Source organism: Ixodes scapularis, unplaced genomic scaffold, assembly GCF_016920785.2.
Source record: "Ixodes scapularis isolate PalLabHiFi unplaced genomic scaffold, ASM1692078v2 PGA_scaffold9__187_contigs__length_104089568, whole genome shotgun sequence".
In the NCBI taxonomy this organism is placed as follows: domain Eukaryota; kingdom Metazoa; phylum Arthropoda; class Arachnida; order Ixodida; family Ixodidae; genus Ixodes; species Ixodes scapularis.
The window spans coordinates 100,259,069-100,282,772 of NW_024609884.1; the positions used below are offsets into that span (position 1 = coordinate 100,259,069).

The window sequence follows — 23,704 nt, forward strand, 5'->3', positions numbered from 1 at the left end:
TTTTGTTTAGCTTTAAGCCCAACAAGGCGCCTGGAGCGGACAATGTTCGTCCTTGCGACTTGCGGCACAATTTTGATGTCATGAGTAATGTTTATATATTTTAAACGATATCAGTTCAGACATCATTCCTATTGGCTAAAAGTGCTATCGTGAGACCACATTACAAAAGGGGCACTTGATACAACGCCGAAAAGCTACCCCCCCCCCCCCCCCCCCCCCGGGCCGATCTCTACTCTTCCCTGTTTAGGGTTACTACTTGAAAAACACACTTTGAAAACTATGACAATTTTTCTTGATTAGCCTAATATATTAGCTCCGTAGCAGTACGGTTTTATTGCGAGACGTGGCACTGAATCTCCACCGGAAGACCTCGTATACGATTTATTACATAGCACGTTTTAAAAAAACAAATATGCCTGGAATCTGTTTTTAGACGTTGCTCATGCGTTTCACTCCATCAATCACTAAATACTTCTAAAAAGCTTTTTAACTACAGTTTCAGAGGGCCTTTTTTCGACGTACTTCAAGATTTACTAGCAAACCGGACGCAGCATGTTTCAGTTTGCGATACCAGTAGCGCCAAACTGTCCTTGAAAGCATGGTCGCTAAACTCATGGAACAAAACATTCTTTGCTTTCTGACGTAGCGGGGGGAGTGACCGAAAGAACGCCGCAAAGTTTCCTCCTACCTGCGCGCGCTCAACTTCGCAACTTTTGACGAAAAATCCTCCGCGATCCTTAGGCGGTGCACGAGAGCACGAGACAGCGCGGGGAGGCGAGTGTTCACGACACTCGCTGTGCGTTGTCTTTGGGCTCTGTAGAGCCGTTGGGCCGAAATTCGATCCCGTCATGCCTCGCTCAGACAAGAAGCGAGAGCAGACGACGGGAGTTCGTCTGCAACGATGAGGCATTCACACAGCGGAAACGAAAGAAAATGTAGATTTTCTGCTCGAACTTGCGTCCCCCGGGCCAGAAACTCAAACGCTATCTTGAATTGTAAGCGTCTGATATTTCACGAAGGGAGGAATCGACGATCCATGCTTTATTATTGCAAAATTTGAGCCGCTATGTTGCCGTACAGACGCTGAATCCTACCAGTGTGTAATGAAAGGCTCAGGAGAAACACAGAGGCCGTGAAATCTCACATCATCCGTGTGCGGGTGAAAGGTGGAACATTTGTCGCCAAAGCTCCCGCAGCAGAAACCTGTGACGCATTCACTCAGCGTCCGGGAAAGCTAAACATGGAGACATTGCCCGAGGCTTGAGAAAAGTCATATTTGAACGGCAGCTATCTTGCCCCGTCGTATTTTGTTTGAGAAAGCTCTCGTTCTCAACGCCCTCATCAGGGAAATAAAAAAAACTTAAAAAACGTATTGCTACATATTCCAACGAACTAGATTTGAGCCGTATCCTTTCAGTGGTTCACTCATAATATTATGCTTAAAACGAAGCAAGCTCTTGCGCGTACAGTGCCATCAATTGTCTCAAGTGTATGCGGTTTTGTAGTCAGCTGGTTTCGGAAACTTACGCCGTCTGTAGATATCTCTGACAGCCGAGTTGCTTAATTGGAAGTCATCGCAAATGTAAGTTCCACGTTGCAGCAACCAATATTTATAGATAAACGATGGCAGCGACTGCAGTCTCGCATTCCCACCCATCACGTCGAACAAAGAGGCGCTAGTTTCGGTTTATAGTCGGTACTTTTCTACAACATCTATGGCGACAGCATCAGTCTGCACTCGGTGCATTCGGCAAGTTCGTTCGGGGCCGGTTCTCCCTGCAGCACTCCGCGGGAGCAATGCATTAAAACTCTCACAGTGCAAGTCTGGATCGCGGATCGGGAGCCCGTCGCTGGCATCACCGGCGGTCATTGCTTGACAACGGGCAATACACGCAAGTCTAACCGCTCATTCACACTGGAAGCGGATCCTCGTTCGCAAAGCGGTTGTGGACGCGGTTGTATAAAGATACAGTACAATTGCACGTGCACTCGATGACATCAAGTGCGCGCGAAATTGTACTGGATTTTTATACAACCGCGTTGGCAACCGCTTTGCGAAAGTGGATCCGCTTCCAGTGCGAATGAGCGGTAAGGGAGAAACACGCAAAAGTAGGAAGCTTGTACGCGGTGCTCGAGTGCGAGTATTTCATGACGTGCTGCGATCATTATATTGGATGCTTCGAGATCAAACAGACATTCGTCAAGCGTTCGAACATCGGTATAAAAAAAAAAAATAAACAATCGGCCGGAGCACCATTGACTTTACCGACGTCGCTTGCTTCGGTTGCTAAATACATGACACGTTCAGCGACTGTACGGCACGCTCCAAGTTTCAGTTTGTCACGGAAGCCGTCACAGCAGTTCAAAGAAAAAGCTTTCACCAGAAGTATTATGTACAAGCGGTTAAAACGATGCAAATTGCACCAGTAAAAGGCTTCTAACTTATCGTTTGCTGAGCTCGGATGACTCCGAGATCACGTATGACTCCACAATAACTATCAGTAACCCTTGTATCATTAAACACATCACAGTTACCGCCCAACAAAGTCGCCCTCGACACTCAACAACACAACATGTATTTTAAGAAAAGATTGGTATTCTAACGCGTTTAATATTCTTGCCCATAATACACAGTTTTAGCGGACCGTACGCTATAGCTTTGCGTACGCAAGGAAATTGCGGGTCGTGATTGCGCATGCTCAGAATGCAGTAGAAGGGCTAGCGTAGTGCGTACGCACGCAACGCTGGGGATGTTGCGTTGCGGGCTAGCGGGCCTTGCGGGAAGCTCTCGAGAGATCTTGGGCCCAACGAGAGCACCAGTTTCAAGATGGCGGTTACCTTGACTGGCGCAGCAAGGGCGTCGTGGTGTTCTCTACGTTCTGTGTTACGCGAACGGTGAAATAACGTGGTGTTCAGCGCGGCACTTCTTTCCGGGACGTACCGCAGTCGAATCAGATCGCCGTGCAGCTGAAAGAGTGCACAGTGAAAGTGCTCACCGCTCGAATTGTGCGTCAACGCTGCGATATGCTTGACGCTAGGCCTATAGGGAGTATTCACTGGCGGCCATAGCCGTGTGCGCGAATGCTGAGCGCGTGCGGATGACAAGCTTCCACAGTTCTTTTGTAACGTGCATTCCGCACCGTCAAGATTGGCGGTCTTAGCAGCCTATTAATGTGAGCTTGTTCTGAGCGTGCGCTCTCAACAGCACCCTCAAATATGGCGTCCAGTGAATGCCCCCTATTCGCTCAGTTCATCGTCGACGAACGAACAACTCTTCGAGAAATCGCCGAAGTTCTGGCTATGCACTGGACTTCAGTAGGTCATGGATTTCATTCCGCGATAGCATTGATGAAAGGTGGCATTTCCACGGGACTAGTGACGGAGGCTCCGTGATCGAATTTGGCTACGCACCCGTACTCGTAGCCTCTGTACCCCGCAGAAAAGCGCGCTGGACGAGGCAGCTGCGGCTTGGTCTGACTTTGAATAAAATGATTGGACACGTTTTCATTTGCGGTATTCATGTTCAGGAGCATGGTGGCGCTATTAGCACGCGGAATTCTGCGACTCTGGCAAATTTAACCAAGATCATGCGAGGTGTTCACTCGGAAAAGTAACGCACAACTAAAATCGGTCCGAGCGGGTCGTTTTTAGCGTACGCTATACTATTGCGTATTGCGTACGTAAGAGCCAATAACCCTATTCAAAAACTGTCTATTATTAACGATTATTTGCGGAAAATACGATAGAAGTTTAATGGTCGAGAACGACCTACTAACGTAATAAGATTGAGTTTTCCCGTTTCTCCTATAGCATGTATTAGCTCGTGTCAAGCGATGACTGTCGGTGGTGATGGCGCTCGACCCCAGCAATATAGGCCTCTATCCGTTATCCAGCCTAATAAGAGATCAGTGGAGCTATTAGACAGAAATCGTTTCTTTGCATCGGTACGCGCATACCTGCCGGATGTCGGGACGAGGCGCAAAACAGTACACCCGGAAAATATTGGTGCCAGTTTTCGGCCGAAATTGCCTCGACACCGGCCAAGTAGCGACTTGCCTGTTTCGGCGACTCGTTTGTGTAATTTATTTGTTCAGTTATTTTATTGAATCCCGGGCTCCAAGAACGCCAAGAAAAAAAGTGTACTGGGGTAATTACACCTTTATGAGAAGGAGTATTGTAGTTTTACATCTTTATAAAAAGGTGTAGTGCATTATCACACGTTTTAAGAAACGTGTTTAAAAAATCACACATTTTTAAGGGTAAAGGTTTACATATTTTTTATAAGGTATATCGCTACACTTTTAGGGTGTTAGTTATGGGGCGCCTCCCTTACATGTATAAAAGTGTGACAATGTCTAATATGCACATACCCCTAACTGAAGAAAATCTTCATGTGAATACATCGCGTGCCGATGAAACAATCTGTCGATGACACGTCGTTCGATGAACTGATTTGACCGCCAATGAGTGACGACTGCCAGTAGAATTTCGGGGAAATAATTCTGCCGGCTGCCGAGAGACTCGACCCTACCCAAGAATTACCCCGGTTCTTATTTGTTCTCCAACATTCCCAATTGTATACCAGCTTAGTAGTACCTCTTCCGGATATTAGAGAAAAAAAATGATGGCAGCCGCAAAAACTCCGACAGCCCGTCCCACAGTCATGTAGGAGACTGGCAGGTTCTCGTCAGTCGCCACCGTGCCTTGAAAGCTACCGGTTCCGAAGAACCGGAGCGCGCAGAGAACTTGTTGTTCCACGGTCATGGTAGACGCGATTGTCCACCGCCTCGAAGTCCGGGCGCCGAACGAAGCTCGTCGCAGAGTCAGCGCACAACAGCTTTTGATAGCCGGTACTGTCGCCGAAAGTCGTCGTCAGGGAGCTGAAAGGCGTCCTCGTGGTCTCGGTAGCGACGCCGACGGTGGCGGAAGATAAGCTAGGCCGCAGCGTACGGCACCGCCCTGTTGACAAAGTTTAACTTCCTCTCGATCCGAAGCGAAGATTTCGAGCTCAAACCACGGCTCTCGCAAAGTTCGGAAACGTCACTTTGACCTGAGCGACAACTTTGACAAACGAGGATTCTAATCACTTTTTTTTTTTTTTCACAAACTTTGGAGGGATTTGGCGCGTCAACAGGTTGCCTAGGGACAATCTACAAAGCATTAATTTTAGCTTGGAGTAGGGATGTAGGGACAAACGGGCGCTACGTCATTGGCCAAGCCGGTCAATCAGAGGGCTCCTCGCGCCCCTCACGCGCTGCAGGCGCGCCCCGATGAACTTTGCTACATTCTGCCGCTCCCAAAGAATTGAGCGTTCGAATGATTGACACCTCGCTCGGCGCGACGTCAGCGTCGCGAAAGTCCAATTAAGGCGCTCCGCAAACTTCGGGCACAAAGTTGGGCTCGACGAGTTTAGCGACCCAGGAGTATATCAGGGTTCCATTTTATCCCCATTTGTGTTTAATTTGCACGTAAACGACCCTGCGAAATCTGTCTCAGGATGTCAAACATTTCAACACTCAGATGATGCGCTGCTGTTGTCAACGCATATAAATTGTAACAGTGCGATTAACCTATTGCAAGCTAATGCCACCCAGGTGATGAACTGGTTTGACGCCAATCTTATTAAAATTAACGTTCATAAAACAAAACTGATGTGCTTAAATAGTCCTTTAAAACGTTTAACTTCACATGTTCCTTTTGGGCTGCACTCGTCAAACTGTACCAGCTGCAGATGTAATCCTCTCGAATATGTTCATACAGATAGGTATTTAGGAATTTATCTTGACGGTGATATGTCCTGGAACTCTCACCTTAGTTACGTTGCTAAAGAAATACGAAGTGTATCTATGCTCTACCACAATGTTTCTCCCTCTTTAGGTTAGAAAAATAATCGCGAATACTTTATCGTATGTCTGTTGAGATATGGTATTACTGTCTACGCAAACTGTTCTATGCTCTGGCAAGATAAAATTGATAGCATCTCGAAAAGCATTTTGAAAGGCGCAGCGTACACATCTATAAATATCCCAAATGAGGATTTATTTGAATATTTATGTCTTCCGCATTTTTCGCCTCTTTTCCAGAGATACGTTATAGTAAACATGTCTGGTCAAGCCTTTTTAAAATTCCTAGGGTTGTATATCGCTCTCTAAGAGATGGTGAACGTTTCATTATCCCATGTGTTTATACGAAGTATGGACAACGACTGCGCTCGTTTTATGTCCCAGAACTTTTGAACGTCCTCTAAAATACCTTTTTTCAATTATATCAAGAACGTAAACTTAAAAAACTACTAAGAACGATATGCTAAGGCCTTGAAAACTCGGCGTTTAATATTTCAATTGCATTATAATTATAACCTTAAATTGCAAGCTTCACCCTTGTTGATGTTAGACTGGTGGCAGCTGATAAAACCCGTTTGCTCTACTCACGTCTAACCCCTGGTTAGCTCAGTTGGTAGAGCGCTCCACCTGTAATGGAGAGGTCCCGGGTTCGATACCCGGATCAGGCGAATTTTTTCGGTCGCTTACCAGTTATCTAGCTGTGTTTGGAGATTTGTGTTCGTCCTTTGTCCCTCTTTTTCCCCTTCTCCAGGGATTATTTTCGTTGTCGTAAATCGGCTATTGTTACGAAAAAACTAGCTGGCCACAACTTTGTGGCATGCCATTGTTCCAATCATCCGTTATCATCGCAAAAATCTTCAGATCATATGTAGGTAACATGCAACCTCACTCAAAGGAGTCAACAAAATGCAGCACCTGCTCTGAAACCCACCTGGTACTGCCGTTGTTTGTGCTGAACTTGGGGGATCGCGTGCTAAAGGGCAACGCAAAGGTGACCTCTTTGCGTTGCCTTTCCTCTCAAAACTCGGCAAATGCACATCGTCCAAGATTAGACGATGGTTCGAAAAGTTTAATAATTCTCACAACGTTTTTGAAAAACATAATACACAAAAAACATTATGAATTGGGAAGTACTTTAAAGGAATACTGCAACGAAATGTCGACGCTTATTTCTTGGTATATTCGTGTTCAAGGGAGCATTATCACATGAGACACACCAATCTCTTGTTGAAAAAGACAAAAAGGAATTTTAAAACAAATTACACGATTAGCAAAGAGCACCTGGCGTATGTCGCTAACGCCTCGTTAGTAATGCCCGTCCAGGAACCTTGACAGGCAATGACGATCACTGTCTCGCCTCCCGCCACGACGAGACAAAAGCTGAAGGAGGAACATTCCCCTACCCGAGATTCTCTTTTGTTTGTCTCAGAAGTCGCTATTGTCCCTCCACGAGATTATGGAAGATTAACCCGTCACTCCAAATTCGTACAAAAGCAGCTTGGGGTTACTTACGGTCGCCCGATCGTTGGTGTTCTTCGGCTGCTTTCAGCGGATGCTACGAGCCATCGGCGCCTATCCAAGGTTGTCTGAATGACACGTGACCTTGGAGAGCGGGCACAGCGACGCGTGGAAAGCGTACCACGGGCTACGTCTACAGAGCGGCATTGGCTGCGTCCGGACGTAAAGTCCCGAGATAAACTACGTCACGATTGCTACTGATGTGACCCTGCCCTCTACTGGCTGCTCTCCGAGCGCTTGCCAGAGTGCGCCGTTTATAACAAAAAATACAGCCATCACGCTCAAACCTCAAACGTGTGACTGTCATATACGGATTTGTGGATCATATTCAGCCTATTTTTTTAACACGACGGGTATATTTCAAATTTTCTTGAAGTATCCCTTTAAAGGAGTACTCCACGGATTGTTTAATTCTCTCTGATTTGCTTGAAATTTTGCTAGCCTCACGAACAAACATCGCTAAAATTGTATCCCCAATATTAGGTCAAATTTTTTTTTTTTTTTTTTTGCGAAGTTACTGAACATACAGTTTTGGTCTTCACCATGTTTTTCAAACTGAAAGTCTCCACTGGCAGCAATGAAAAAGTGACGTCAGTGGAAGGCAGGGGTTCACTCTCTGGACTGTAGAATTTGTTCCCAGCTGATTCGAAGCAGTTTCATGGTCTCAATGAACGCTTTGGAAGCTCGCTCCAGTACACGCGCTACAGCACGGAACAAATGATTGGCATATTCTATTTTTTAGACTGCCGAACATTTTAGGCCGATTATTCCAGAAGCCAACGCGCGTACATAAGGGGCTCCGCGTGGCGATCTGCAGTCAGTTTCGCCCCAGCGTTCGACTCTGCTCTTTCGCCGACTCCGACGCCCGCGACGCTCTGCTGTTATCTTTTGGTTCTTTTTATGTTTGGGCACAAGTTCGCCCTATTAAACGTTTAGTTCCTTCAGTTATTCGCCGCCTCATCACTTGTCCTTCGTGACAATATAATCACAAAAGAAAAATGTAATCAGCTTGGAGGTAATAGCTGAAAAAAGCACAGGGCATCAAGCAGCTTTTTTTGTCGATTAAATTTTGGAATAGACCAACAAAGAACCGAGACGACCAAGACGCGCAGCACTAGCTAGAGCATTTTTTATTGTTGCAACTCGCACCAGTTACGAAAATCTGGACGACCCGCTCATTTAGAATGCTCCAGGCAAAAATATGAATGGAAATCAGGCTGGAAAACATTACAGTTGTCACAGGCACTTATTTAGCCAGTCTGCCTGTGAACGTTGATTGCGTCACTATTCTTGCCCTGGACTAGCACCGTAATCACAAAGTCACTAAACGCTTGTGCTTGATTGAGAGACACTGCATTCGGTGCAGAACGTAGTTTTCTTCCTGCTCTGGACAGTGCCTTTAAAATAAAGCCGGAGGAGAAAAAGAAAAAAAAGCCCCATGGCCGAATAAAGGATGGAGACTAAATCTTACAACCACATGCATAAAAACAAGATGTATTTTCGCCCACAAAATTGTATCTAATTACAATTGTATTTCAAATACCCACGTTTTAGTATTTAAATACACACGTCAAATACATTACCCAATTTGTAATTAAATACAAATGCAAAATACACAAAGTATTTGAAATACGTATTTCAAATACTTGTATTTGAAATACTGCCATCTCTGGAACACGGTATACTGAAAGTGCAATTTCAAATATGATTAGAACACTTGTACTTCAGTTGAAGTACATTCTCTGAGCATGTACTTGTACTTTACTAAACTATTTTTCTGTTAATTTCTGAAGAAATTAAATTCCTTACTTTAAAGTACGTTCTCCAAACTTGGAAGCAAAATATGGCGTATCGTCATGTGAAAACGCGCTATCGTTTTTCGAGACGTCATCTGGTCATTCCTCTGAGTGAAGTAACGGCGGCTATAAGACCGATAAAAATAATTGCCTGATATGTGTATTGTGTTAAATAGTTCCTCAGCCAGAGTGAATCAACTACGTGTTTGCGCGATTGTATATCGCCCCCGATTGTAACGTGCAGGTATATTTAGCGCTCAAATATTCGGAAAATAACTGGATGTTGATTGTACCGCGCAGGTAAAAAAAAAAAAGGAAGACTGAACACATACCTTATAGAACATATTTCATGAAACGCACGCCAATGGAAATACCGTGCACTTGGCGTCGTTCGACGATGGTTCCACGCTGTCCACAAAGGTAATTTTGGCTTTCGTCTGAAGCGTTTTAGGTGCCGCGCTTCTTGCGCTTGTACGAGTGCGTGACCGTTGCCTCTAGGAAGGCCGTCTTCCAAACAACTTCGCAAGCTCGTCGGGTCGCTGGGATTGCGAGGCCACGCAGTGCTGCTCCGTTATCTTTTCCCGCAGCGTGGTGGCCTTTCGTTTAATATATTGCCTTCTAGCCGAATTTCTTTTCCTTTTTAATCTTAAGACGGCAGACACGAGTCCGTAGACGCGTGATACACCGGTGATCCGGAGACCAAAATGGCATATACGTATCAGGGGGGAGGAAGGTGCCGCCGCTTCCCATGCAACCTCCTCAGAATTTAGGGCGCTCCGTGGGGCCGCCATATTAAAACTCGATACCAGTGTTGCTGCATCTGTAGGTCATCTTTAAGTTAGAGCTGACGGAGAAAATCTGGCGACGGCGCAACGCCGATGTACGCTGGAAGCTAGAGCCGGTTTGCTTTCGTTGTTTTTGTTTCGTCACAGAAAATCTAGCAACGACGCACGTTCAACATGGCGCCGGTATTGTTTTGGTTTGACGCGGTTTGCGAGCACATGTAGCGAAGACATGACCGGAGAAGTGCCCCTGTGATGTTCCCGAAAAACGAAAAGTATCATTCGTAATCGTCGTGTGTGCTTTGAAAGCGAAGGGTCACAGGGTTCACGAGTGCGCAACCACAAGCCAAAGTTCACGACAGCGCTGCGTTGACTTTGGCGATCTTGTTCTGTTTGGTGCAACACGGCGATGCGAGAAAGAGCTGAAACGTTCGTGGTGCGTAGTGCGGTGCTTGAAGGAAGAATCCCATACTAACAATAAGCGTAAATTGGTTATTGTGGGGTTGAGGTTCAAAGGTTTAGTCCCGTCGTCGTCAGCTGATCCGATCCAGCTGGTCCGGGAGGACGCAGCAACCGTTTTTAAAAGTAAATCTTCTTTCGTTCCCTTTTAAAATGTGGAAGATTCTCGACTCATACCGTGAGTAAAAAGCTGCGGGCGTTTTCAACAAAATTACGTCGTTTTAATGGAACAATGGACTCTGGATTGTTGTCCAAGATCTGCCGTTTTTATGCTCAGAGCTGTTGGACTGCGTTTGCACAGCGACGCACACCGCCCGAGTAGATGATTCGGTCCTGCAAACGACCGGTTATACTGAATTTCAGGGAAACTTAAGTCACCACCGATATTTTGATGTAAATCTCGAGTGAGTTTGTTGCGCTCATCATGCAGTGTGAATAAATTAGGGCAACGTTTCCTACCTACCTACAGATGCATGAACTGAGACCATTTTTTACGTACTGAACATAGTGATTCTTTATTTTGGGGAGAGGTGTTGGTCAATTTATTATGGTACAATCACTTGAGAGTTGAGAAATTGGGGAGAGCGAACAAGCTTTCCCAACTTTGTCTTTTTTCTCTGGCATTGGCCCTAATTTCAAGTTGCAGTTTCAGTAGACATACCTACTAGCAGGTACAAACTGCTATAAAGCAGGTAAAAGACTGGTAAGTCAGGACGGTGCGGACTCCGTGTTTCGCGCTTTTCGCAAGGTGACTGGGTAAGTGATTTTGCGAGGTATGCGGAATATGCAAACGATTTTGTTATGCCCGTCGTTTGCATCTCTCCAGCAAAACAAATAAGATGATTTACAAAGGCGCAATCACAAGCCAAGATTTACGATAACAGTGCGTTTGATTTGGTGGTCCGTGTAGTTGTACTTTACCATGCTTTCTGCAACACCGTGTCATGACGAAGAGCTGGAACGTTTACGGTTTGTGCAGGGCTACCAGTTGACAGAAGCCCGCATCACCCGCATCGGCACTCAGTGCACTTGTGCTGTTGTAGTGGCTCTAGGCCAGTGGTCTCAAACTCATTGAAGTGTTGGGGCCAAATAGCCCACACCGGAAAGGTCGCCAGCCAACGTAAGACGGGGGAGAGAGAGGGGGGGGGGCATAAAATTTTATAGCGAAGAGACCTCGCTCTCTATGCTTTTTGTAAAATCACAGTTTCGCCAGTGCGGTCAATCACTTTCATGTGTTGTATGAATACTCTGGGCCCTGCCGTGATGTGATAACTAGAATTAAAATGACACCGCCCCTGCCAACGTGCTGCCATTTTTAATAGAACAAGGGAAGGAGTACACTGTCGTACCCCGAGCTCTAAACATATTTCTAAAAACAATCGGTTAATTTGGCAGTTCTTGCTTTCCTTACGATTTTTATTACAACACTCTGAGAAATACTTGTCTTTTAATTGTGACAATTTTTTATGACGAGGATCTCGAGCTCGTAGCTTTATATTTGGCTGTTGCTACGGCTGATCGAAAGTTCGCGCAGCCGAGATGCGCCCTTTGACGAATAGCTCGCGCTTGCGGCCTGGTAGCGGAACAGTTGTACATTACAAAAAAGCTGAGAAGCAAAAAATAAAGCGGAACATAGGGCAAATAAACACAGATAAGTATAAACTATGTGAATGCGTTAAATGAGCAGAGCTACTTTTTGAGCGAAAATGAATCAGCGAGAAGAGATCACGAAGCCGCATGCTTGTTCTAGCGCTCGAGACATGGGAACCGCGACTCATAGCCAGTTGCCTGTGGGCCGCGTCCCAGCGAATCACGGGCCACTTGCGCGGGCCGCGTGTTTGAGACCCCTGCTCTAGGCTGTTGATGCTCAAGCCTTCCATCCGCGGCTTGCCGCCAGCTGATCCGGCTGCTCGACACTGAGGAAGCGGCGAAAGTGACCTTTGAAATAAATGTAAATCCTTGTTCATCCAGTTATCCGGCATCAAATTGTGGAAGGCGTCCGTACTGAGGGCGGGAACTACGAGGGTTTTGTCTTGCTTTTGTAACCGAAACCAGAGCATCGAGATAATTGTCTTGCGTACTCCAAAATGATGGAAGCAATAAGTCGTCAAAAACCGGTTTTTAGGGTTTCAAACCAAGTAAACAAGACAAATATAATTAAACTTGGTTGTCTGTATGCAGGAGGACTTATGTAACTCAACAATACATTCTCTTTTTAAAACGAAGAAAGTAATACTCAGTCTGCCGTATATGGCAGCAACTTCTTCGCTGCAAAACCTATGCTGGCAACGTAGGCGGTTTTAATATGGCCGCCCCCACTTTGCGCCGCGTTCCCTTTCCCTCCCCCCCCCCCCCCCTTGATATGTATACAAACGGTCACAATGACGATGGGGCTAGCCACCTTATACCGAGTATTGCGTTTTTATTTTTGAGTTTCGGTTTCGACTTTAACGCGCCTGTATCTTTGGAGGCCGATTTTGGCGAAACAAAGTGCGCGTTACAGTCGTGCAAACACTACGCCGTGGCGACTTGACTTTATCCAACATTTTCCGCCATTTCCGAAAAAAAAAATGGTGCTCCTCCGATTACCCCTGAAGCAATGCACACCAGATAAAAGAATGTAAAAAAATAGGGTTGAAAGGGAATCAAGAAAGATTGTGTTAAAAAGTATTTGTACTTTACTTTAAAAGTATGTTGTATTTATAGTAGTTTACTTCAAGTAGATTGCACCTGGTGTACTTACGATACTTAATGTATATAACCTCTAATCAACTTTGCACTTTACTTCAAGTACGTTTTAGATCTACTTTACGCAACACTGTAAACAAGCAAACACTGTCTGCAAAATCAAGCTCAGGCAGTGCTAAACCTCAAAGTAGAAAAGATACATCCGCAGTACACCATTGACCAGAAAACAAAAAGTACAAAACAATTAATCACACAGGAGCGGAACCAGCTGTTTCAGCATTTATGTGAAAACACAAGCCGCTTTATATTTGGCTAGCAGAATTTCGCTGACGAATCAAAATATTTAAGTACTTTCTTTTTACTATAAAAAATATAAAAGTATCTCTAAAAGTAAATCGGTACTTTACGGTAGTTAGTAATTTACTCAATCACTTTCCATTTGAGCAATTTCTAATCTACTTGAATGACTTTTAAAGCCAACACTCAGTAACTTAACTTAATTACTCTTTTTGAGTAACTTCTCAGGGGCAGGAGGACCAGTTCCACCGCGCTGACCGGTTTTTCGATGGAGGAGAAAAAGACTTCCCTAAATGGGATGCGAGAGAGGAGAATTGGAGGGAGAGGGAAAACGGGTTATCCGGTCTCAAAAATGCTCGCGTGCGACGACGCGATGAGGCAAAGATAACTCGATCATAATCACATGGAAGTATGGGAATAATTCCCACAGGCTAGTGTTTTAAACCAAATTTATCTGAATTATACCAAATAAATTTGATTTTAATCAAACAAATCTGATATCAATAAAATAATGATTTTCTTCCACTTTGCTTTTCAAGGATCTACACTGAGGACATTATATAAGATTGGGGAAGGTCTTGGGGGATCGTCTTGTACCCAAAACGACCGCTGTCGCGTTTACCTTGGGAGCTGTGAAAACCTCGGGTAAGATGACATGTCGTAGAGTGATGTCTCAGACTAAATACAATGGCGATTCCAATGCGGTTACCGCGTCTCTGATCGTGTATCTGATTTTTGAACGCTCTATTCGGGGATGAATGTTTCATCTTCGATTCATCATAGAAGGGACACAGTCAATGGTATTGTTGAATGCAATGTTCTATGACGCGCCAAATGGCATTTTTGTGACAGCTCAAGAATGCATTGTCAATTGAACACAACGTATTCTCTTTAGAATCTCGACTCATAGCTTTAGCAGTTGCTTCGCCTGTGCGCCAGTTCATATAGCCGAGGTGCGTCCTTGAGCAAGGAGCTCGCGCGTATAGCCAACGCTGCGGTGCGCTTTATTTTATGTTGCATGCGCATTTCCGCTTGCTTCGACTGCCAAAAGCCCCCATCAGCATGATAGTACGCCAGTATTGCCCTTTTCAACCTGTTGTTTGGTTGTTATGTTAATATAAGGTTAATGTATAAATTAAACCAAAACTCACACATGCCCATGCAAAGCCTGCTGCACTTGATCGATCTGCCTCATTACGCAAACTGCATGCCGGCGTTTGTTTACGTCTGTAGTGTTTTGTGTTCCCGAATGAATATTGTGCTTGCCGTATTTATTCGAGCCACTCTGATCCCTAAGAAAATTTGTAGACCAGACCCCAAGAGATCCTAACACGCAAAACCTGTCCGGACCTCCCTTGGCCCGATTGCGTCCGAACAGTAAGAGGAGCATTACACTCGTTAGCCCTCGATTCACAGTGGTTTCATCGGCTCTTGTTGCGTCGGCACGAAGAAGACGGCGCCGTCAGTGTCACAAGAAGAAAGCGGAGACCCAGAGACCGGTTCGAATAAATACGGAACGTGGATGTGAGTGTCGCGCACGAAGCCCAAAGAGCCAGTTAACCCAAGCTTGTTCAATCCCGCAGATGCTATGGCGGCTGACTGGTGACTGCCTGCTCCGCTTCCTGGCTTGCACATGTCGCCGCTTTTTGATGGCAGACACGCTTGCAAACTCACCAAGTCATGTCAGTGCCTGTTGAAGCTGGATTGCATATCAGGCGGACGTTCGAGCACGTCCCCAGGCTACGCCAGATGAACGCAACCTTTCTCGTGCTCAATGGCTCGGCCAGTGGACTCAACTACAGCAGCGTGGTGGACATGGATGTCTTCTCCGGCTATGATTACATGTACATCACAAGCATCCCTGCTGTGCGCGCCTTCTTCTACTGCATCTACGTGCTCATTTTTGTGACCGGAATATGTGGCAACATCCTCGTCTGCTTTGTCGTCTTCCACAAAAACTCCATGCAAACCGTCACCAACATTTTTATCGCCAATCTGGCACTCTCGGACATCCTGCTGTGTGCGCTTGCGGTGCCCTTCACGCCTCTGTACCACTTCATGACGACATGGGCCTTCGGAAGTCTGCTGTGTCACCTTGTCCCCTACGCGCAGGGTGTTAGCGTATACATCTCCGCCTTCACGCTCATGGCCATCGCCATCGACAGATTTTTTGTGGTCATCTACCCCTTCCGACCTCGAATGCGGCTCTCAGTTTGCTTCACAATCATCGTCAGCGTGTGGGTGAGCAGTGCCTTGCTGACGTTACCCTACGGTATCTTCATGGGCCTCATCCAAGATCCACAGAACGGGAAACGATACTACTGTGAGGAGGAGTGGCCCTCCGAGGTAAACCGGAAGACCTTCAGCTCGCTCACCACCACGCTTCAGTTCTTGGTGCCGTTGAGCATTGTCACCTTTTGCTACGTGCGCGTTTGCTGTCGCTTGCAAGACCGGGTGCGCGCTAAGCCAGGGGCACGCTCACTCAAGGAAATGGAGCGGAAGCGGACGAGGCGGACAAACCGCATGCTCATTTCCATGGTGCTCATCTTCGCTGTCTCGTGGATGCCTCTCAACTTGTACAATCTGGTGGCTGACTTCTACATTCCGGCCTCCAAGTGGCCCTACTCCAATGCCTTTTTCTTTCTGTCGCACGCGATTGCCATGAGCTCAACGTGTTACAATCCTTTCTTGTACGCCTGGCTCAATGAAAACTTTCGAAAGGAGTTCAAGCTGGTTCTACCGGGGTTCATTTCGCCACATCTTGCCGCAGAAAGGGCGGCCGACAACGCCACCAAACTGGAACGCACCTTGAACGGTCGTGACACGAACACCGTTCAAGAAACAATAACGACTCGGAACAAGTCTCGTAGTGACCTGTTCAGTGAACGTAGATCCAGCCAAGCTACGTGTGCTCGCTACGTTGCATCGTCTGGTCCAGAGGTCGTCCTCCTTGAGCTACCCATTGACACCGAGAGCCACGCGGTACTCCTCACCGCCATATAAAAGTGTAGCTTTTCATGAGGATAAAGTAATCACATATTTCATATCAGCACGGTTCCAACGCATCCCAACGTGCAACTACCCCCAGATGTCAGCATGGCAAGCTTGCGGGCTTCGCATCTGTTGTGGCTGCTTGCATGGCTTGAAAAGAGTGAAGCAGCCCAATGTACTACTAATGATGTGTAGTTTGTCGATTCAAATTTTAACTGATCTTGTTTTCTTGCAGATGTCGGATCAGCCGGTGACGTAAAAATCGTACAGTTCCAAATTGAAAACATCCCCAGCCCCTAGGAAGTGCCCTCTTGGAAAAAGGCGCCAGAAATGGCGCTTCCGGTAGTGCCGGGGCTCAACATGAACGTACTTCTGCAGTTTCCGCTGGCGTCCAGCTTGGAGAATCTGAGCCTGGAGGCAGAAAATACGAGCAGCCAATTTCACAACGTGACAAGTTATCACGTCTCAGTAATCAATGATTACATAACGAGCATTCCCGCCGTGAAAGCTTTCTTCTACTGCATATACATCTTGATTTTTGTCGTGGGCATTTGCGGTAACGTGCTCGTGTGTTATGTCGTATTCCGAAACAAGTCCATGCAGACCGTGACCAACTTCTTCATTACGAACTTGGGGCTCTCGGACATTCTTCTTTGCACGCTGGCCGTTCCTTTCACGCCACTATATCAGTTTATGCGCAAGTGGGTGTTTGGCCGAGTACTGTGCCACCTGGTCCCCTACGCGCAGGGCGTCAGCGTCTACATCTCCTCCTTCACCCTTATGGCCATCGCCATCGACCGATTCTTCGTGATCATTTACCCGTTCAAGCCGCGGCTCCAAATAAAAGTATGTTTCATGATCATTGTTTGCATCTGGTTGACCGGAGCCTTGCTGACTCTGCCCTACGGCATCTTTATGCACCTTACTCCGGATCCAGATGACGGTCGACGACACTACTGCGAAGAGAAGTGGCCAGGCGAAGAGAGTCGTCGCACCTTCAGCTTTTCGACAAGCACTCTGCAGTTTGTTGTTCCTTTCGGTATAATCAGTTTTTGCTACATGCGCGTCTGCTGCAAGCTTCGCGACCGCGCACGTGCCAAGCCTGGCGCCAAGTCGGTCAAGAAAGAGGAGCTTGAGCGCAAACGGACTAGACGCACCAATCGCATGCTCATCTCGATGGTGGTCATCTTCGGCGCCTCCTGGCTACCCCTCAACTTATACAATCTCGTCATGGACTTCTTTATTCAAGCTGCAAGCTGGAAATACGCCAACGCGTTCTTCTTTCTCTCCCATGCCGTCGCCATGAGCTCGACCTGTTACAACCCTTTCTTATACACCTGGCTCAACGAGAACTTCCGCAAGGAGTTCAAGCTGGTGCTGCCCTGCTTTAGCGCTAGTGCACCCGCTCGTCGCACCAACAGCTCCAAGCCAGACCGCACCTGTTGCAACGGGCGCGAAGAGGTCCAGGAGTCGTTCGTGCCTCTCGCCTCCCAGCCGCCATCGCAGCAGCCGGCCACCGACGACACTTCAGCATCTCGCACCACGCCCCCAGCTCCTGCTGTTCACTACGTATGCGAGACGGACACCGTCAGGTTACACGTGTCCAACGACTCCAAGGAGGAGCTGTGAGCACTGCAACATGGAGAAACAGCTGTGACTTTACGCTGGGCCTTTTCAACGCTGCTGCTTTTTTGAAGGCCCACAGGGAATTTCCTTCAAACATGACACTCTCCATCTTGTGTTGTGCGTTATTGCTTTGACAGGGACAGTCTCTGGAAACGAAGCCCTTTTTTGTTATGCGTACGTGCCACATGCTGCTTATATGCTTGTGCTGAATGCCAGGTGAGCTCACCCTGTACCTTGCGCGTTAAAGCAAATGAGTTTACCAAATGCTGATTAGAGGACTAGAATTTGACCCAATGTTGGGAGAGTTGTTGTAGACCCTCGAAGTACTGAATCAACGTAAGTGTAGGTGAATAAAGTGCCACGGACCCATAAAAAGTGATTGTCAAAGCAAGACAGAATGGAGTAGTGCAGTTTAGTGCAGAACATTTTGTACAACGAAAAAGATAGTCAGTAAACTGCATTAAATTGTCGACGGTCAGCCGTTCTCAGTATATTAGACTGGCATAACAACGGTGCGTCCCTTTCCTTCATCAGGTACAATCACCCTCAACGCTTTCTAAGCCGTGATGATAAAATTCGCTGGTGAATTTGTAGATGTTGTGAAGCAAATTCTTCTTAATATTTTATACAGGTGCAATCGCATAAAGTTAGCATTTACTGCCCTAAAAGCACTGCTGTAAACGGCGTGTTTGAATCACTCCCAATTTACCAGCTGATATTGCTATGAAATACAATTCGACTCAATCACAGCAGACACGAGACGCAGTGAAAGAAATACCTTACTTCCTGAATGTCTTGTGCTTCGCAATAAGACAGAGGTTTATCTATTTGTTATAGAGACAAAGAGCAAAGGGCATCGTGCAGATACGCTATCTTGGATGTATCAAAACACTTGGCATTTTGACTTGCTCAAAAACGTTTCACATTGTCTCAAAACCTGATGTAGTTTTCTTTAACGAAGGATAATTGTATTTATCCATGCAAAGAGATCATCTCTTTCAAGTGGAATATATTCCACTAGCTGAATTTTCAAGGCCAGGCCGGTGCAAAAGGTTTCGTGTGTTTATGTTGTTTTTGCTTGTGAAGGTAGCGTTTGTCTTGGCATCAAAACTGGCGGGAAATTTTTGACTCGGTGTTTCTTGTTGATATCTCAATGTGTGTTTCTCTCTTTCTTATACGCTGCTGCCGTATCTGATAAAGTGCGCCTTTTGCAATCCAACATGCGCCCGTACGCAGGTGCAAGAGGCGCCTCTGTAGATCTGTATATACAATGACAGGATTAGTACAATTCTTTTTTCTGTAATTTCAGGAATGTGTGTTGAATTTTATAGGCTCCTCGCGAGTTCTTAACTAATACGTTTCGCCTGGTATTTACCGATGTCACACGTGTGCAATAACTGGAGAGCTGTCTGGGTTAGCTCTGCGAATCATTCTAAGGAAATATTTAAGTGCATTTTTAGTTTACCATTAACGATGGATATCTACGTAAATTATATTTCAACAGGTACTTAAAATGTTGTGTGGGACTACGATCTGAAGGCGCTAAAAGTCTTTGGATCCTGGAAAAGTAGCGCTAGCCTTCTCTGTCTGCTAGACAGATGACGAAAACCTCGCAAGGGGATTGGTTAATCGGTCTCCGTTGCTATGGCGATCGCCATTTCGGCTCCTTCAAATCATCGAAGCATCGAGAGGGTCGTTCCAATCCAGTCGCACAAAAATCACCTGGAGCATCATCGTACTGAAGGCATTCCTCGCCAATAGAAGCGTCTTTGGCACTGTGTATGCAATCAACTTATTAATCACGCCCATCTCCACAAATCTTTTACTCTTATATTGTTCTTCTTGCGTATTTCATAACAGAAAGACTATTTTTCAATGTTTCCAAGCACCGACACCGGATGTGGTGGTGGTACGCAAATGTACGCTTGTTTCGCCGGTGTATGGATAGCAAAATCTTGGTATACAATAAACCTGTCTATAAAGCTACCCGTCACCACCTAATCTAGATCGGCTCACCGAACACGGAGAGGTAAAGGTGAAATTGCTCATTTCATGAGCCAAAATGCCGATCAGAAGGGGAGCTTGGCGCTACATTCCCACGATCCAGTGACTTTAGAGGCGCTCTGCGATTAAGAGGGGCAGGTTTATACGGCATTGGAATTACGCGTGTATGTGTCGCGGGTGGAGGACGGGAGAGGGGGGGGGGGGGCACAGGGGAGAAGAGGATACATTAAGAAACATTCTACAGGCCCAAGTTTGTGGTTTTCAGAGTGACTTTGGCTGCTCTCTAGTCACGCTGGAGATACAAAGAGCCTGGCAATTCACGCTGCCGAAAACCTTTCGACCGACCTCATTCAATTCTGATATCGTAGTGGCAGATTTTGTAACGATCAGATAAGAAAGAAGACAAAAAAGTTGTGTTCCGCGTCAATATTTTTGCTTAATTTTTCGAAGACAAACAAACAAAAGTTCAGTTTTAGATGTATGAAGAATAATTTAAATTCCTGAGCCATCTCACGAAAATAAGCGGGTTGATCGAATAAATACGTAAAAAGGGGCCTCAGTGTCCCTTTGAAAGGAAAGCGCCCCGAGAGCGCACAAAAGGAGAGTGCCAAAGCAAGAGCGCACGAAACAAGAGCGCCGTGACACGAGAGCGGATGCCAATAGGGCGCGCGGGACACAAAGGCGCTAACGGGGGCGGCAGCTGGGTCGCTAGAAGGGTTTAGTACCGGCGACAGCTGCGACATGCATGACAAAATCGTAAAGCACGTCAGAAAGATGACCGAATCCGTCCATGGCCTGAAAGATTTATCACAATACGCCATTAAATCTGGAGCCATCTTGTACTGGACCATTTTGGTCAGGATCCTTTTTTCCCCTTCCATTCGCCCGTGCAGGGCAAGCAGATTGTAAGAATAATTGCCGAATTTAGCTTCTTTTTTTTTCTAGTCGGCGTCAAAATTGAGTAATGACCATAACATGTAAAGTTTTTTTTTTTTTTTGCCACATTAAATTTTTGTCGGAAAGCGGTAGAAAATACCCCCAAAGCAATTTTGCACGCTAACATATAGGAGTATATTTTCCAAAATATATACACGATATGAGCAGACTCTGTCAACTGACCAGGCCGTCGACTCCAAATGAAAAACAAATCCCTTCGTCAAAACCTTTTGAAGGTCTTAGTCGAATAGTGAGTAATTAAGCCAGTGTCCCACTGCTCATACATAATTCAAATGACTGAAGACATAACATGTGCGGTTTGCTGCATGTTCAGAGCATGTTTAATTTTGTATAATTCCAAGAACAAGTCAATGTGACAGGAGCATCATGCACGGAAGAAAGACAGTGTCTTTTGTATTATGTATTAGCAGTGCGAGCGCGGCTTTAGGTATCGGCAATCGCGATATCATGCATCCCCGAAGCATTGTGTGTCCATGCGCTCTCGTGTTGCGCTCTCGTGTTGCGCTCTCGTGTTGCGCTCTCGCGTTGCGCGCTCTAATTGTACACACGTTCCTGTCACAGCACTCTCATGTCGTACGCTCTCGATTTCTACAGCCCCCTTTCACTTCAGAGTATTACACAGCCTCAGGATGTGTTGAGTCGGCGGTTCGTTTAATCACGGACATGTCTTCGTTCATCACAGCGTATTCTATGAGACATGCAGTGTGTTAACGCGTCGCTTTCAACCAACAGATAACATGTGCTAAGTTTGTACATAACGACAAACGTTGTGACTGTCATCCACCCTGTGCGTAGCAAGGGCTTTGTATATGTGCAATTCCAAAAGCTGTTTCAAAAGACTCTGCTGCGAATATTTTATCTGGATTGTTACTCTAGTCAATGGTGACACGCTTTCGTGCAACAGTTCATTCTGGTCCCACTAACTCTTCCCTACGTTTCTTATATTATGCAGGACATCCATCGTGCGAAGTGGTACATGCCCTGCTAATATCCCTCTACCACCTTATTCAATTAGCACCATCTGGTTTGTTGTTCAATGTACGCTTGGAGCATAAATAAAGGTTGACCAAAAATTACTCTTTTGCTTTAGTGTGTACATATTTAAAGGGACGTGCAGTTTTATACGCGTTACTGGAAAATTGTATTAGATAAATGAGTCTCCCCGTTTAGAAGTTTTGATTAATTGATCACTACACAACTACATATTTCGTCAGTATTCAAAAGTTACTATTCATTAATTCATTGTAAGGTCACTTGATTATTTCACGGGTCATCCTAAGCTACTTGTACAGTGCATCAAATTACGCATTATTGAAACAGCAGAAAAATGATTAAATATCCACGTTAATTAGTAATCTAATTAATTTAAATAAGGCCGGACGAATGGTCGGTTAACATTACGATGAATGGATCCTATCTTTAATCGCGATCAGATTGATTCACTAAACTTTTGACGCATGCGTGACGCCACCATTAAACATGTACGACGAGACCGTTCGATCCGACGTGCGAACTGCCGGAATGACCTTGGGGGGAGAGGGTTTTCGTAGCACCGGAGAGCGTCGAAAAGTCTCGCCTCCGACCGTCGTATTGCCTGATCGGACGTCGGATTGGACGGTTTCGTCGTACATGTGTTTCGCGCTTTCCTCTGTAGTCCACGGGACGCAGGCGGCAGTGCACAAGAGAGCGCGTGCCGCCTCCTGGCCTCCTCGTGCAGACCCGCAGCCAAGTTGTCGCACAAGCTGAAAACCTTCCCTCAGCGCATCGCGGAGCTGCGGCGTAACTACTCACTGGTGATAGAGGGCGACTCTTCAACCAGGTTGGGTTCCGAGCTGGAAAAACCGGGTGGACTACGAAACGGTAAGAATTTCTCCTTTTATTTATATGTTTTGTTTATGTTGTGGCCCTTACCGAAATGTAACATTTATTACTGCATTTGGGCAGTTGAACATTTCTATTTTACATTTTCCCATCAGCCTCTGCCTTCCATAATATTCAAAGTACAGTTATTTACATTAGGACTGCTGTCTTTGGCGGTAAACCGCTTTCGATATGGTCGACGTTTAGAGTGATTTGGAGCTACAAGTACTAATAGGAAAAACATTTAAATGTAATGCGGAAAACTATACGGGTTCCTGATGGAGCTGTTTGAAGACTCCAACCATATACCCTCCTGTATACTGATAATGCCTGTCCAATCGCCGTTTGCCAGGTATGATCACAAGGGTGCGCCGCTTCACCATTTAAGACAGAAATAGGGAACGATGTGAACGCCCTGATAAAGCCACTGACCTCAACTATAGTGGGCTGGATGGCTGACAGGTATGAAGCCACCGGAAGTAAGCGGCTTGACCCGGAAGTAAATGCTTGACAGACTTTTCAACTCTTCCGAGTGCTGAATCGAGCAGCGTTCAGAGCGCTCGATTTTCTTCTTGTTATCCCAAGAGAGCCTACTTGTTGCGGAGTAACAGCGCATGCGGACCCGGCAAGTCTTCTCAGAAGCCATTCGATGTCATTTTGATATTCCAGTTGATGAAGTGTGCATATGTCCCACGTTCAAATGCCTTATTCTCAGGATTTCATTAAGAACGGGAGTATTAAAACATTATCAAAGACACAAAAGATCATGGACCCATGTATCGTCTGAATGCACTAGGAAGCCCAGCATACGCCCGACTTCCGGGACAAGCATCGAACATCCGGTGGCTTCATTTGCGCCAGGCTCGGAGAGCAGCTATGCGCC

At 46.0% G+C, this 23,704-nt stretch overlaps 2 protein-coding genes across 3 annotated transcripts in view; both read left to right on the top strand.

Annotated features, from left to right (window-relative positions):
• LOC8025400 (neuropeptide Y receptor type 2) overlaps window positions 1-22,028 on the top strand; it is a 1,264,215-nt gene extending 1,242,187 nt beyond the window's left edge. For both annotated transcript variants that reach the window (XM_042287344.1, XM_042287345.1), the window contains one exon: window positions 16,610-22,028. In XM_042287344.1, the coding sequence (XP_042143278.1) occupies window positions 16,705-18,003 (1,299 nt within the window). In that variant the 5' untranslated portion in view covers window positions 16,610-16,704 and the 3' untranslated portion in view covers window positions 18,004-22,028. The remainder of the gene's footprint in view (window positions 1-16,609) is intronic.
• On the top strand, window positions 15,064-16,386 carry LOC121832857 (prolactin-releasing peptide receptor-like). Its single transcript, XM_042287342.1, has one exon. The coding sequence runs from the start codon at window positions 15,064-15,066 to the stop codon at window positions 16,384-16,386; it is 1,323 nt and encodes a 440-aa protein (XP_042143276.1).
• Window positions 22,029-23,704: the final 1,676 nt, after the last annotated feature.